Source organism: Gossypium arboreum, chromosome 6, assembly GCF_025698485.1.
Source record: "Gossypium arboreum isolate Shixiya-1 chromosome 6, ASM2569848v2, whole genome shotgun sequence".
Taxonomy (NCBI): domain Eukaryota; kingdom Viridiplantae; phylum Streptophyta; class Magnoliopsida; order Malvales; family Malvaceae; genus Gossypium; species Gossypium arboreum.
Genome location: NC_069075.1, coordinates 141,092,860 through 141,107,800, shown reverse-complemented (window position 1 = coordinate 141,107,800; position 14,941 = coordinate 141,092,860). Strand labels below are relative to the sequence as shown.

The 14,941-nt window shown below is 31.8% G+C and overlaps 1 protein-coding gene and 1 long non-coding RNA gene across 2 annotated transcripts; one reads left to right on the top strand and one right to left on the bottom strand.

Annotated features, from left to right (window-relative positions):
• Nucleotides 1–1,454: 1,454 nt before the first annotated feature.
• On the bottom strand, nucleotides 1,455–4,151 carry LOC108485521 (putative receptor protein kinase ZmPK1). The gene has a single exon (XM_017789373.2). The coding sequence runs from the start codon at nucleotides 4,055–4,057 to the stop codon at nucleotides 1,658–1,660; it is 2,400 nt and encodes a 799-aa protein (XP_017644862.1). The 5' UTR covers nucleotides 4,058–4,151; the 3' UTR covers nucleotides 1,455–1,657.
• Nucleotides 4,152–8,228: 4,077 nt separating this feature from the next.
• LOC128294154 (uncharacterized) lies at nucleotides 8,229–9,286 on the top strand. The gene is made up of 2 exons (XR_008284426.1): nucleotides 8,229–8,445; nucleotides 8,762–9,286. It is a non-coding gene; the product is annotated as an uncharacterized LOC128294154 (long non-coding RNA).
• Nucleotides 9,287–14,941: the final 5,655 nt, after the last annotated feature.

Here is a 14,941-nt window from a genome sequence, read left to right as displayed (position 1 = left end):
ATAGAATTTTTTAAGGAAAATTTATCAATTCATTTCATGTATAGTATCATATAATTCATGTCGAGGTGGAATGAAGTGAAATGTAAGCTCAATCAACACAATAAAAGTTTTAGCATCGAGATCGATGATCGATATCAATAGAACATTATGACACGTTGACAATTAGCTTTGTCACAACTCAAGCACAACGTAATTGGAGTAATTGCAAGCACTTAATGCTATAAAGAAATTAGCTTCAAATGGTCTAAAGTGGAAGTGCTCATGGGCCGGGCCAAGCCCAAATAAAATTTTAGGCCCGTTTACAAGGCTTAGCCTAAAAAATGGGCCTAAAATTTTTATCCAAGCCTGACTCGGATAAAAATGCTAAAACCCAAATCCAGTTTGGCTCGCCAGTATTAATTTTTATTATTTTTATATAATTTTTAAAAATATATAATACATCGAAAATACTAAAAATATTAAAATAAATATTTCCTAACAAATTAAAAATAAATTTAAAAATATATATACCTAAATAACACTAAGATAGGTGTCTATAAAATAGTAACAAAATTAACAATAAAACAAGAGTTATACAATAACAACAAAATAGTAGCAACATAATAGTAAAATGATAGTAAAATAGTGAAAAACAACAAGAAAATAGCGATAAGACAGTAAAAAAAACAATCGTTTTCTTTTTTGCATATTCCGGCCAGGCCAGACTAGAGGACAAAAAAGTCTTATCCGAGGCTCGACCTATTTTCTAAACGGGCCTTTTTTTACCTAACCTAAATTTTTAGACCTATATTTTTACCAAACCCTCTCACACGTACCCATATTTACAAATTAATACTATAAAAGTCCAGTTTTAATGGTGTCTTCCATATTGATAGTATCATCTAAACTTCACATCAATTAATTAAATAATCCGTTGACATTTGTTAGCAGGCATGTTGCTCTGTAAATGAAAATAATTTTCGATTTTTTAATTAAGCTTGATTTATGTTGGAGTTCTTATAAAAAGTAATAAGATATTAACAAGAATTTGATTTAATTAAAAAAATTAATAAATTTATGGAATCAATTTTCTACATACACAAAAGTCAGCTCAAAATAATATAGTTTAGATTGTCTTCTCCTCATATAATTCTGCATTTAATATATAAAATAAAATTAAAACTAATATTCATCTCTATCATTTTTATTTTAAATATTCACAATTTTTTGACTTAAATATTTACCATCTAATATAAATTTTTATACAATGTGAGGGGTGGTGATGAAATCATATAATTTGAATTAGTAAAATAATATCTAATAAAAAGTTTAACCACCACCACATATAGATCGAGTTACTTTCATCAATAAATAAATTATTAAGAAACTCTTAAACAATAAACAAGAATTAAATTCAATTACAGCTGAGGCTATAATCAACTGCATCATAATTATTTTTTGAAAAATGAAATGACTGATCATGAAATATCTCACATCCTTATTAAACAAACTATTTGTTACAGGCATTCAAATTTGGGGAAACCTAGAGTCTTGAGACACAAACATAGTTTACAAAAATTTACATTAATCCCTAAAGGGGTACAACAATGTAGAAGAAGGTCTTAACATAAGTTGATGATAGTTCCCATATCTAACGGAGATGATCATAATTTGTGGTTCAATGGCTTCCATGTCGAAACAGCATTTCGACCACTTCCCCCATTGTGGGTCTTTCATCTTTATCTTCCTCAACACAACGAAGTGCTACATTAACCATAATTACCATCTCAGCCTCATCATATATACCTTCAAGCTTGGGGTCTATTATCTCATGCTTCCATGTTTCATTCTCTTTGGCTCTTCCCATTTGCTCTCTCACCCATCCTACTAACGTTCTTTGCCCTTTCGAATTTTCATCATCACTCATTTTGGATCCCATTGCAGGGCTTTTCCCTGTCACTAACTCCAATAAAACGATCCCATAGCTATAGACATCAACTTTGGAAGTAATGGGAAGATTAAAGACCCATTCAGGTGCCATATAACCTCTAGTTCCTCGAATCCTCGAAACTTGCGAATGTTTAACGTCGCCTCTATTTAGCAACCAAGACAAGCCAAAATCCGACACCTTGGGTTGGTATTTAGAGTCTATGAGAATGTTTTGAGGCTTTATATCACAATGGAGAACCCATTCCAAGCATTCTTCATGTAAATAAGCTAAGCCTCTTGCAGTTCCCAAAGCAATATCGAATCTTTTGCTCCAATCAAGTGATTTAAAAGAAAGGGTTTCCGCTAAAGATCCATGTTCCATGTACTCGTACACTAAGAGCCTATGTTTTCCCTCAGCACAATAGCCCCACATCTCTATCAAGTTCATGTGGTTAAGCTTCCCAATGGTGTTTACTTCTGCTAAGAATTCGGCTTCTCCTTTGTTAGCATCCATGAGTCGTTTGATCGCCGCGATTCGACCGTCGGACAACGTTGCTTTGAACACTATTCCACCTGCACCTCTTCCAATCTCTTGTGAGAACTTATTAGTAGCCTTTTTAAGCTCTCCATAGGTGAATTTTCTGAAGCCAGTTGTAGCCAAATGGTAACCTGCATTGGGGCTTGAATTATCATTGGTTCTAATGAAGAAATTCCATACGAACAAAATGGTAATAAACTCAACTCCCCCTATAGCACAAGCTGTCCAAAGAGCAAATCTCAATGACTCTCTTTCACTCCGTTTGGTATATTTTCGTTCAAGCTCCTGCACTTCATTAGAACATTGTAACTCAGGATATTCAACAGTATCAATGTAAGAAGAGACAATAGCTTTAGGCAATTTCACATAGAAATCAGCATTAAAATTAGGTGGTCGATGTCCATTCAACAACTGTGTCTTGGGATAACAATATGTACCATCCGATTCATGTGCTTTAATAAACCTGAATTGAAACCCTTTACAATCACACAACTGCAAACAAATTTGCTTGCAACCTTCCAAGGTGACATTAGTATACAACTTGAAATCATAGCCATAGAATTCAACATGACGGAGCTTTAAGAAACCAAACTGATCATCAGTTTGGTTACAAGGAAGATGAAACTCTGGCTCACAACCAAGAGACCAATCACTAAGATTCTTCAACTTATACCCTGGACTACAACTACAGTCCCTTCCAAAACTAGGAGAATAAATACATATACTGTTTGGTCCACAACATCCATGAACCATACATGGTTGAAGAAAGGCTTGCCATGAAACAACCCAAGCTTTTGTATCTTCACTTAGACTATATAACCTAAGATTACCATCCAAATCCATTTTCAACATCCTTGAGATGTTTAAACCATAATCAGCTGACAAGAAAGTGAAATTATCAGTTGAACTAAAATTACCCCAAGAGTCTAAAACAGCTATTTTGGTGTTATTGAATGTGGATCTTCCAGCTTCCCATCTCAATAGCCATGGACTTGGCCAATAAACACTTGAAAACTCTGGACCTTTGTAGACAAGGCAAAGCACATTATCTGTGTCGAAATAAAGCTGATAATAACCCGAAGAGTAATTTCTTTGGCTTCTCATTGAAACAAGCTTTGAATTCTCATTGAATTGTTGAGAAGGAAGAAGAGTATCCGTGGGTGAATCATAGCTTTGCCATAATATACGACCTTCCATATCACACAAGATAAGGTTGCCACCATTTTCAAGCTTCAAGTATGAAGGTATAGGTGACATAGTTTTTGTTTCCCATACAATGATATGACCAGCATCTTTTAAAACAAGGTTACCTGATTTTAGCAGATAAAGCTTTGAGAATCTACCATTGACTGGTTGATCCCTATTTGCCATCCAAACAATGGTGCAACTGTTGGCATCACAGGTTGGTTTATTGAACCATATGGCAAAGGAATAAGCGTTTTGGCCTACAGGATGGAAACCAGCACTGAAACTTGCATCAGGTGATGTCAAAACATCAGCTGGTGTCTCCACTGAGAGTGATGAGCCTGCCCGCAGACTATCAGAGGATGAAAATGAAGGAAAGCAAAGTAAACCCAAAGACAAAACAAGAGGAATCAATGGTGTAGCCATGGAATTCTTTTGTGAAAATGGAGAAAGGCAAGAGTAGTTGAAAGAACAACAGTTTTAGAGGGGTTTTTGGAAGTACTAGATGATAATTGATATAATTGCCTATGTCATGGAATTATAATGAAAATATCTGATTTTCCATTTTCGGTAAACTACACCTAATTTTATTAAATTATTAATGAATTTATATTTTAATTATTTAATTTTAAAATTTTTAAAATGATAATTGTTAATACTACTTGTACTAATTGAAAGTTTTTATTTTTTATTTTTATAATTCAAATAATTTTTTCTCCAATTTTTAAAATTAACTGTTAAATTAACTTGAATTTAAAGTATTCTACTAATTTATAGATATAGATCTATCATACCAATCATTTTCTAAAATTTACTTGATAAAATTTTGAGAAGAAAATCTCAATAAATTAAAAAAACTATTAAATAATTAAGTGATTTGAATAAAAGGTTTTGATTAATTTAATAACCGCCTAAATTATTAGACAGATTTAGTCGGTGGATTACTGTAGCAGCCGACACCAGAAGACAAATTTAGTGACAACATTGACAAACTTTAGTGTAAAATCATGTAATTAATAAAAAAGAAACAAAAGGGTAGAAATATTTAAGATACAACCAATAAGTAGAGAAAATATCAGCTCCAGTTCATACTTGCCGAAGGAAACGGCAACTGCAAATTGCAGACGAATATCCAAATCCTAATGTATAATAAATACTGACATTTATATTAGTTGAAAAGATAAAATTTTATATTTTAAAAATTATATTATAAAAAATTCGGTAATAAATAAAATTGATTAATTAAATTAATTATTTAAATCAATTAAATTTATTTTGATAAGTTGATCAGAAGTTAATTATTTATAAAAATTTATCGATACAACCGATAGATTAAATACATGTTTGGTGAATAAGTTTGGCTGTAGTTAGAAGTTAATTAGTTAAATACGTTAGTTATGAAAATTGATCTAACCTAGCTCTTCTCAAATCTAAATATTTGGGCTTTCAATCTAAAAAGAATTTTCCTTTTAGGCTTTGGTAATTAAACCTATTGGACCAACCTATTTTGTGTAGTGTATATATATTAATACAATTGTTATAGTCAACTTCTGTTTCAAGTTGATATATTATTGGTAAGTTGCAAATTTATTTATAATTTAGTCTTGAAATTTTAGCTGAATCTAAATCCATAAAATATTCTAGGTTGCAAATATATTATTACTATATATAATTTAATATTGATTTGTCATTTCACATAATACTTATAAAAATTATATTGAGAGAAGGAGTTGGAGGTTAGTGAAAGTAGCAGAGGTAATGATAAGGAGCAAGGAATTGAAAAGAAGTTAGATAAGGGGGAGTGGAGGTTGCAAGGAAAAAGAAGAATGAATAAGTATAAAGGGTATTAGGAGGATCGAGCGGCGTCGCGCATAAAAGGTTAGTCTATATTTAAACTCTTTTAGAAGTTATCCATTTTGCATTAGCAACATTCCCCTATAAATGTAAAAGAATTGGAAATTTTTATAAACATGAGAAAAGGTAAACCGTGAGAAGAGCAACAATGAAATTAACTACTTAAACATTAGTATCTTGTTGATTTGAACTAACTACGTACTTAACTCATGACACACGACCAATCTTTGTTCGAATCAAGACTATTTCAATATAGACACGGACACAAGCCAGAGGACGGCATGTGTGCTGAGCTTTTAGCCTCAATTACTTGTCAAAACCATTTTTTGAAGGATGGGGTCGACTTTGTTTGGAAACAAAAATTAAAACGGGAGTCGCCACCGATCTTTATTTGGTGTGATCGGATCACCTTTATTTTAGTAAAATAATTTTAATTTACTAAAACGGCATTTTGGTCTACGAATTCCAAGAGAACAAGTTCGGGAGTCGGTTACGTGCAAGGAAGGATTAGCGCCCCCGACACGCCCAAAAATTGGTACCGAATTGATTAGTTAGTGTCTTAATGTCGAAAATCAAAAATCGGGAATGAATTTGAAATATGATCTTTTCTATCAATATCGATTTTAAAATTCTTGAATTAGCTCAAAAGAATTTGTTTAAAGATTTTCTTATCTCGAGATATCGGAGCATCACATCCCGTAAGTTAGGACACAATACCATGAATTCCCGAGTACAAGGTCATCTTTTAATCTAAATGAGAGTTTCGTGTGTTTTAAAACTCGAAAAGGATATTTAGCTATTTAGAAATAACGAGAAAATCGAAACCCCGTAAGTTAGGGCTCAATTCCTCGATATCTCAAAATGCATAACATTGCCTTATTTGGAAAATTTCGTTTTTTGAATAGTGGCAAATGTCAATATTTAAACAACAAGTGTTATTTATTTAGGTTAAAATAAGGTGATTTATTGGATAAATACATTGGGGTTTAATTTGAGGCAATGATATGGAATGAAGTATATTGCGATATGAAACGATTATTCATGCATAAAATATTCCGCAAGCGTATGGCAATAATATGAATATGAGTAAGCAAATTTACATACATGCAATAGCAATAATTTCACAACATACATTATTTAACATTAAGCTTAATAAACATAGAAATGAAATAATAGCATGAAACAACTTAAATCAAATAATAAGATGATCTTAAATATGAAATATATATGAAAAAAGTTTAAGATAAATATTATAAAAGCAACTTAAAGTAAATGATAAAAATAATTTAAAACCATTAATGCAAAGTCTAAAATAAGTAATACGTAAAAATAAATTTAAAAAAATAATATACATAGTATATATAAAAAAACAACTTAACATAAATATATGTATATAAAGAATAAATAATGTATAAAGAGTTTAAGATAAAAACATAGGAAATTAAAAATAAGTGATCCATACAAAAGAAGTTTAAGAACAAACGTTCTATGAACTTAAAATAATAAGCTATTCAAAATAATATATAAAAAGGGTTTAAAATAAATAAATAAAAAGCAAATGTAAAGTGATTAACATATATATAATAATTCAAAATGACTTATGTAAAAGAGGGTTTAAAATAAATGATATGTAAGGTAATTTAAGATGAATAATGAAAATAAGTTTAAAATGAATATCATGTAGTGAGAAATTTAAAATAAGTAATATACAAACATTTTAAAAATAAATGGTATATAAAAATAGATAATGCATATAAAAATTTGAAATTGATAATACATATGGGAAAGAAATTAAAGTAAACAATAAAACAATTTAAAATGAATAATACATAAAAACAAGTTTAAAATAAATAATGTATAAAGCATTTTAAAGTAAAAGACATAAAAGGTTTCAAATAAAGAATGTATAAAAATCTTAAAATAAATAATACTAAAGAAGCCTAAAATAAATAAATACAAAAGAAATTTAAAGGTGAATAACATGTAAAGTAGTTTAAATGAAATGCTATATGTGAAGACTTGAAATGAATAATAATTTAAAATAAGGAGTATATGAAACATTTTAGAATAAATATAATGTAAAAAGTTTTAAATAAAAAGCGGAATTGAAAACGACTACCAAATAAAATAGTATATCTAAGTAGTCATATAAAAAAATTGAGAATGGATAATATGTATATTAAACAATTTAAAATAAAATGTATTTAATAGTTTTCAAAATATATAATATTTTAAAACAAATAATGTATATGAAAGTTAAAAATGAAAAGTGGCTCAAAATATGTAAAAACTTAGAATACATGATGATAATAAAAATTTAAAATACATAATATAAGAAAAAACAAGCTTTGAATAAATAAATAATAAAATAGTTTCCTAAAAAATGAAATAATAAATAAATAAATTAAATAGATTAGGACTAGGCTGAAATTGAGTTAAAAATTAAGGTAAAAATTGTAAGTAATGAAGAGAAGGCCATCATGGATCGAAATGAATCACGTTGAAACAACGAGGGACTAGCTGGGAAATATTCTCAACCTTTTATGCGTAGTGATTCAAAGGACCCAAATGTGACCCGAACAAAATCTCAGAGCTAAATTAAAAAACAAAAGAAAACAAAAAATGGGGCCTGATCTAATGGAGTTGCAAAGGAGAATGACTAATCTCACAAATCTCCCATTTGGGGATAATGCACACCCCCCACTCCAACAAATGTGCCGTTTCATCATCATCATTTAAACCAAAAAAACTTTCCTTTTTTTTTTTTAATTCCATTACCAACCCCCAATTTTAAACAAAAAGAACAGATAGCTTCCCTACTCTCTCCCCCTCCCCCCTCTTTTTTACTTGTTGGAGGCTCGTTCCAAAAATGAAAGACAAGGGTTTAACCCCCTTTTTTAGACTCAACCACGCCGAACGGAGGGGAGGGCTCCGACAACGCGGCGATGGGGCCTGATCTGGTGAGAATCCTTCCTCTTTCCTTTTATTTGTTTTTTTATATCTTTGTTTAATAGATTTGTATAAAAAATAAAAGAAATATTAAAGAAGCAAGAAAACGAAAAAACGAAAATAAAGAGAACAAAATCGGAGATCAACCTTCTGTGTGTTTTTTGTTTGATTCCTTGAAAAATATGCGAGTGATACAATTTTTTTGGATCCCCCTTGTTACCAAGATGAGATTCTGGCTTTTAAAGCCAATTACAAGATAATTTATTCCCTTTTTTTTGTCGTTTTCTTCCTCGTTTTTACTGCTTGCGTGCGAATCTTTCTTTGTAGGTGACAGATGAGTGTTAAGCGCATGGAGGGCCGGTGGTTGGTGCCCCGAACAGTGGTGGTGGCTCGCGTGATGGCCAAGGGCAGAGGGGGCATGCGGCTAAACTTTGGTGGCTGCATCTTGGGGAGGGGTTTGCTGCTGAAAAACCTTAAGCAAGTGGGCTGTTATTTGGGCTAGGGTTTGATGTAAATTGGGCTGTTTAATATTGTAAATGGGCTATTTATTTTGGACTCTTTTTTATTGTTTTGGGTTTTGTTATTTTTTAGTTGTCTGGGCCAAAAATTGGCCATTACATTACTCAATGAGGATACGAGGCAAGTCTATATTTAAACCCTCTTAAAAGCCTACCCAATTTGTATTACCAACAAAGGGTAGAGAAAAGAAAGGTTTGTGTTGATGATACACTAGTTGCTGAAACTATAACTTTGAGAGAAGGGTTATTAGTAGTTGTTGAACATGATTATAAAGATATTATAATCATTATTAATATATATTTTTTAACTCATCTTTTTTTCTAGAAACAAAAACTTGTTCTTCTCTTAACCACCCCTTATCAAACCCTTTTGATATCAGACAATGATAAGTTTGAATGTTCAAGCATAGATTCGTCTATTTCGGGGCAATTTTTGGAGAATTCAACTTTGAATTCATGTTCAAAAGCTCAAAAAGAGATTGGGTAAGAGTTTTGAAGCAAGGCAAAGTCAAAATTTTTTTTGGAGGAATCAGAATTAAATTTATGTTTTTAAACGATTGAATTAAAATTTTATCACTTTGGGAGGTTAAAGTATAATTTTACCTTTATTAATTTAAAATATTATAAATTATAAAGGGGATCGGGGCCTATCGTCCCTGGTTTCACCACAATTTTGAAGTTCATCGACCAGTGCCGACAGTGGCCTGCATGGCAGTTTGGTGTCAATTTTTTGGGTAAATGGTTGCTGTTTGATGTGGAGAAATTTTAATAGGGAGAGAAAAAATTAAAAGAAAAAGTTTTGGTGATATTTAATTAGAAAATTAAAGAGAAATTAATTCTTTAAAAGATAAATTATTAAATAAAAATAAAATAAAAGTATGTAAATGTGAAATTTTATACAAATATTTATTTGCTTCAATGGTTAGGTGTACTTTGTGTGTGTGTGTGAAGTTTTGGGTTTAAGTATCATTTTTTGGCAAAATTCTGTTATTTTAGAGCCAAGCCTTATCCTTGTTGAGTGAGCTTGTATAATATTTTTTGTTGATCTATATTTAAATGAGTTTGTTGGTTTGAATGGTAAGAAGTTAATGTTTTAGAGGTCCTATGTTTGAGTCCCTACATGAGCGTCAATGTTAATTTTTGTTTCAGTTGGCTAGTTTAAGTGGTTTTGAAATTCTGAGTTGGTTGGGTTGTTAGTGGTTATGGTGGGATAGTAATCAATTTAGGGATTTTATATTATATTATTTTTTTCAAAATTCTTTTCTCTTTTTCCAAAAAAAAATTTGACGTTGGTTTTCTCCCTTTCTCTGCATTTTCTATCAATTGGCAATTCTTTTCCTTTGCTCTCCGTTTTCTGTCACAAGTTTATTGTCAATCTTGGTATTTCGCTTCTTCGATGTTCTTGTGCATTTTTGGTAAGTGGTGAAAGAATGTTTTTGCTCGGGTTAGAGAGAATTTTCTTTAAATCTGTTTAGAACGATGTTGATTTTTCCGTTGGTTTTGTACTGGTGTTTTGGCAGTAGTGAATCGTGAAGAACATGACTCATCTCTCGCGAAATCATAGTTGGAGTCATTCGGGAAATCAGGTAAGTGTTGAACACTCGAATTTTGCCTTTGTCAATTTCGTTAGTTCGGTTTAATGGTGAGTTTAGACTGATTTTGGGAGTTTTGTTGTAACGATTTTAGGTGCGGGTTGGCTTGAAAGTGTTTTCGCATCAAAATCGTAACAGGTGTGTTCTCAAAAAGTAAAAAATTGAGCTTCAACGAAAGTCGAAAAACAATTTCTAAATGCCACACAAGCGTGTGCCTGGCCATGTGGTTGGCCATGTACGAGACATGGCCGTGTGTTTGATGAGGTCATGGTCGTGCACAAGACACAACTGTGTGGTGGTGTGGGTGTGGCCGTGTGGGTAACACCCCCTACCCGTATCCGTCGTCGGAATAGAGTACGAGGCATTACCGAGGAGTACAAAACACTTATAGATAATTTAATTATATTTTCATAACAACTTGTCTCGATTTCATACTATTTCATATTTAAGCTTTACTCACCAAAGTATTTGAAATATCATCTTTATGCAAATAGCACACATGAGGTACATAATTCCATAATTAAGAATGAACACATTTATCAAACATATTCCACATTCATATATCAATGTCTCATGTTTCCATATATCAATAACCGTCATTTTTCTTATTTTTCAGATAATTATGTGTAACCATTGATAAGCATGCAATTCACTGTTTCTTCCTGTCAATCACAATTTCAAATGACAAATTCGTGTGAATGAGCTTAACCTCATTAGGTGTTTAAATTCTATCACTTTGATTCACATACTCATAATTTACTAACATATCCTGTCAAACATAATCTCTGAATGATAAAATCACATAATTGAGCTTAATAACATTAATGATAACATTACTTACATTTCTTTTTCTACACGTTACATTTACGACTTACCAACTTGTCCATTCAAGGAACGGCTTACGGATTTGAGTACATCGTGATCTGAAGCCCGAAGTCTAACTTAAGCACATAAGTGCTAAACGGAAGCCCGAAGGCTAACTGAAGCTCATCAGAGCTGAACTGAAACCCCAAAAGGGTTAACTGAAACTCATATGAGTTAACGGAAGCTTGTAAGAGCTAAACGAAAAGCAAACACAAGAATTCGCAACAAATGCTGAATCTCGGTTTACTTGGGTAATTTACCGTCAATTCATCTTTTTCACTGAAAGATCATACTCATTTCCTGCGTTCCGTTCCTCCGAGATTCTCAGTTCAATTTCATAACTTTTGTACATAATTTACTTATTTTCAACAATTAACATACATAAATATTAATCACCATTCATAAAATAATATTGAAATTTAATAATATTAACAAATGGTCACTAAATTTAGTTATATAAACTCACAAGTTCGATTTTTGTATTATAGCGATAATCATAATTTCATAATAAATATTCCAAATAAAACATTATATCGTTTCTAATTCAACACTTATCGATTATAATCGGGCATGTGATCAATTTATACACGAGTCATTTATATATATTTGTATATTTTTCCTCCTCCTCCTCTCCATCCACATCCTTGGTATAAATAACACACTTGTAAGTAACATTATCCATAATTTTCACTATTTACTTATATAAATATTCAAGTTATCCATCCGTGTCATAGTCACTAAATTATTTTTATCTTGAGCTATAGAACTCAAAATTAAGATCCATAAAATTTCCCAGAAACTAGACTCATATGTCTTCTTACCATAAAAATTTCAAAATTTTTGGTTGGGCCAATTAATACAGTTTATTCATTGAAGTCTCCCATGTTCTGCTATCTGACAGTTCTAACCCTTCTTCACTAGAAATTAATTATCTCCTCGTACAGAATTCGAATGATGTTCCCGTTTATTTGTATTGAAAATAGACTCATTCAAGATTCTAAACATATAAATTTAAGCCCTAATTATTTTTATCCAATTTTTGATGATTTTACAAAGTCAGAACATGGGAACCCGAAATTATTCTGACCTTGTCTCACAAAATTTATCATATCTCATGATTTACAATTCCATTGCTTACATCATTTCTTTTATAAGAAACTAGACTCAATAAGATTTAATTTCATATTTTATTCATCCTCTAATTCCATTTCTAAAATTTTTGGTGATTTTTCAAAGTTAGACTACTGCTGCTGTCCAAAACAGTTTTAGTGCAAAATGTTAATTTCCATTTTGCCCCAAATTTCACAATTCATACAATTCAGTCCTTTCTCAATTAACCCCTCAATTAAGATAATTTTCTCACTTAATACTTTTCCTAAACATTATAAGTTATTTCATAACTATTGAAATTCAGAATTTCCATATAAAACTCTAACTTCAAACTATTTTACAATTAGGTCCCAAACATTCACTTTCTATTCAATTCTTTCAATAAAATCAACATATAAACAATTTAAAGCTATAATTCCATGTCAAATCATCATATACTTCCATCACATTTTCATAGAAACTTTCAATTTCTTTCATAGAATCACAAACTAAGGAATTCAACAAGTGGACCTAGTTGTAAAAGTCACAAAAACACAAAAATTTCAAGAAATAATCAATAATTGAACTTACTTGAAGTAAAAATATGAAAAACCAGCTTAATAGAACTCTTCCATGGCATTTTTCTGATGAGAATACAGAAAAATAAAGAGAAATCTAGATAATTCCACTTTAGTCCTAGCTTTATTAAGTAAATTTTGCAATTTTCCAATTTTTCCCTTAATTCTCCTTATTTTCTTGCTGATTTCATGCCCTTTCCGTCCAGCCCAAATAGACCTTGGGTGTATTTTCCTTTTAAACCCTCTTTCTTTTATCAATTAAGCTATTTAATCATTTCCCACAATTTTAAATTTGATACAATTTAGTCTTTTTTGTTCAATTAACTATCAGAACTTTAAAATTTCTTGACGAAACTTTAATACTAACATATTAACACTCCATAAATATTTATAAAAATATTTTTGGCTCAATTTAAAATTCTCGAGGTCTCGATACCTCGTTTTCGATTCTAATTATTTTAATATTTATTTTTAGTACACTATTCACTATTTCAAAATTTTTCCTAACTTCACATTTAACTTATACTCACTAAATTAATAATATTTCCTACTCAATTTTCGGATTTAGTGATCTCGAATCACTGTTCCGACACCACTGAAAATTAGGCTGTTACAGTGTGGGCCACACGGGCAAGACCAATCTGGGCTTTTGGGCCACATGGGCGTGTGGATTTTGGGCTAGGCCGTGTAGGCCACATAGGCAAGGCCGATCTGGGCGTGTGGGCCCACATAAGTATGTGAGCCTGTAATATTAAAATCTTCTCTAGGGTCACACGGTTCATTCCAATCAACTGTGAGATAACCATAGGGTCGGTAAGGGCAAACCAAACACTGAGTTATGTAATCTAATATTCTGATAGGCTGCATTCTGTAGGATTCCGATATATATGTTTGTTCTGTTTAAAGTATATATATATGCAATCTCTATATGAGCATGTTATGCATGATATTACTATATCTGTTATTTTTGTATCTGTGATTGGGGTGGGTTTTGTATATGTGGAGGAAATGATTTGTATGACGACAATTCGCTTATATTCTGGCAGCTTGACTGCATATTATCTGTAATGTGTCGCATCGACACTATATGGTGTGTAGAGATGGGTGGATGTTTTTAATGGTGTGTTGGGATGGTCGGAGATGGTGTGTAGAGGATGAGGGTAAGATTCTGTATATATGTACTGCTTAACTGATTCTGTTATCTGTATCTGAAATGGACATGAGTCCGAATCTGTATTTGGCTGTATATGAGATTTTGTATGTATTGCATGACTATTTCTGTTGGATTACACACTGAGTTTACGAAAAATCACATCTGTTTGTCTGTTCTATTCAGGTAATCCACAGACTTAGACGGATCAATGTGACGGAGCTTCATGGTGACCACGAGTTCATAAACTTGTAACGCCCCTTACCCGTATTCAACGCCGGAACTGGGTACGTGGCATTACCAGACTTAAACACAATTAAACATACACAAATTCGAATCATAAAACTCGTTCCAAATTAAATATTATTCAAACACATGCTTAAAGTTCCTTACAGAGGCCTATGAGGCCTAAAACATACATTGGAGATAGTTCAGGACCAAACCAAGAACTTTCAGAGTTTTGAGAAAACTTAAGAAAGTTTTATCATGAAATAGGGCCACACGATCGTGTAGATAGGGACACGCCCTCTCGGATAGGCCGTGCGGTCACACATGCCAGTGTCCCAAGCTCGTGGAGCTCTCTGACTTGCATTCAAGTACAAACTTGAGTCACACGGGCCTAAGCACACGCTCGTGTTGCTAGGCCGTGTGGTAATTAAATTTCACATTTAAGGTGTAGACTTCACACCGCCGTATCACACGGCCATGTTGGAGCC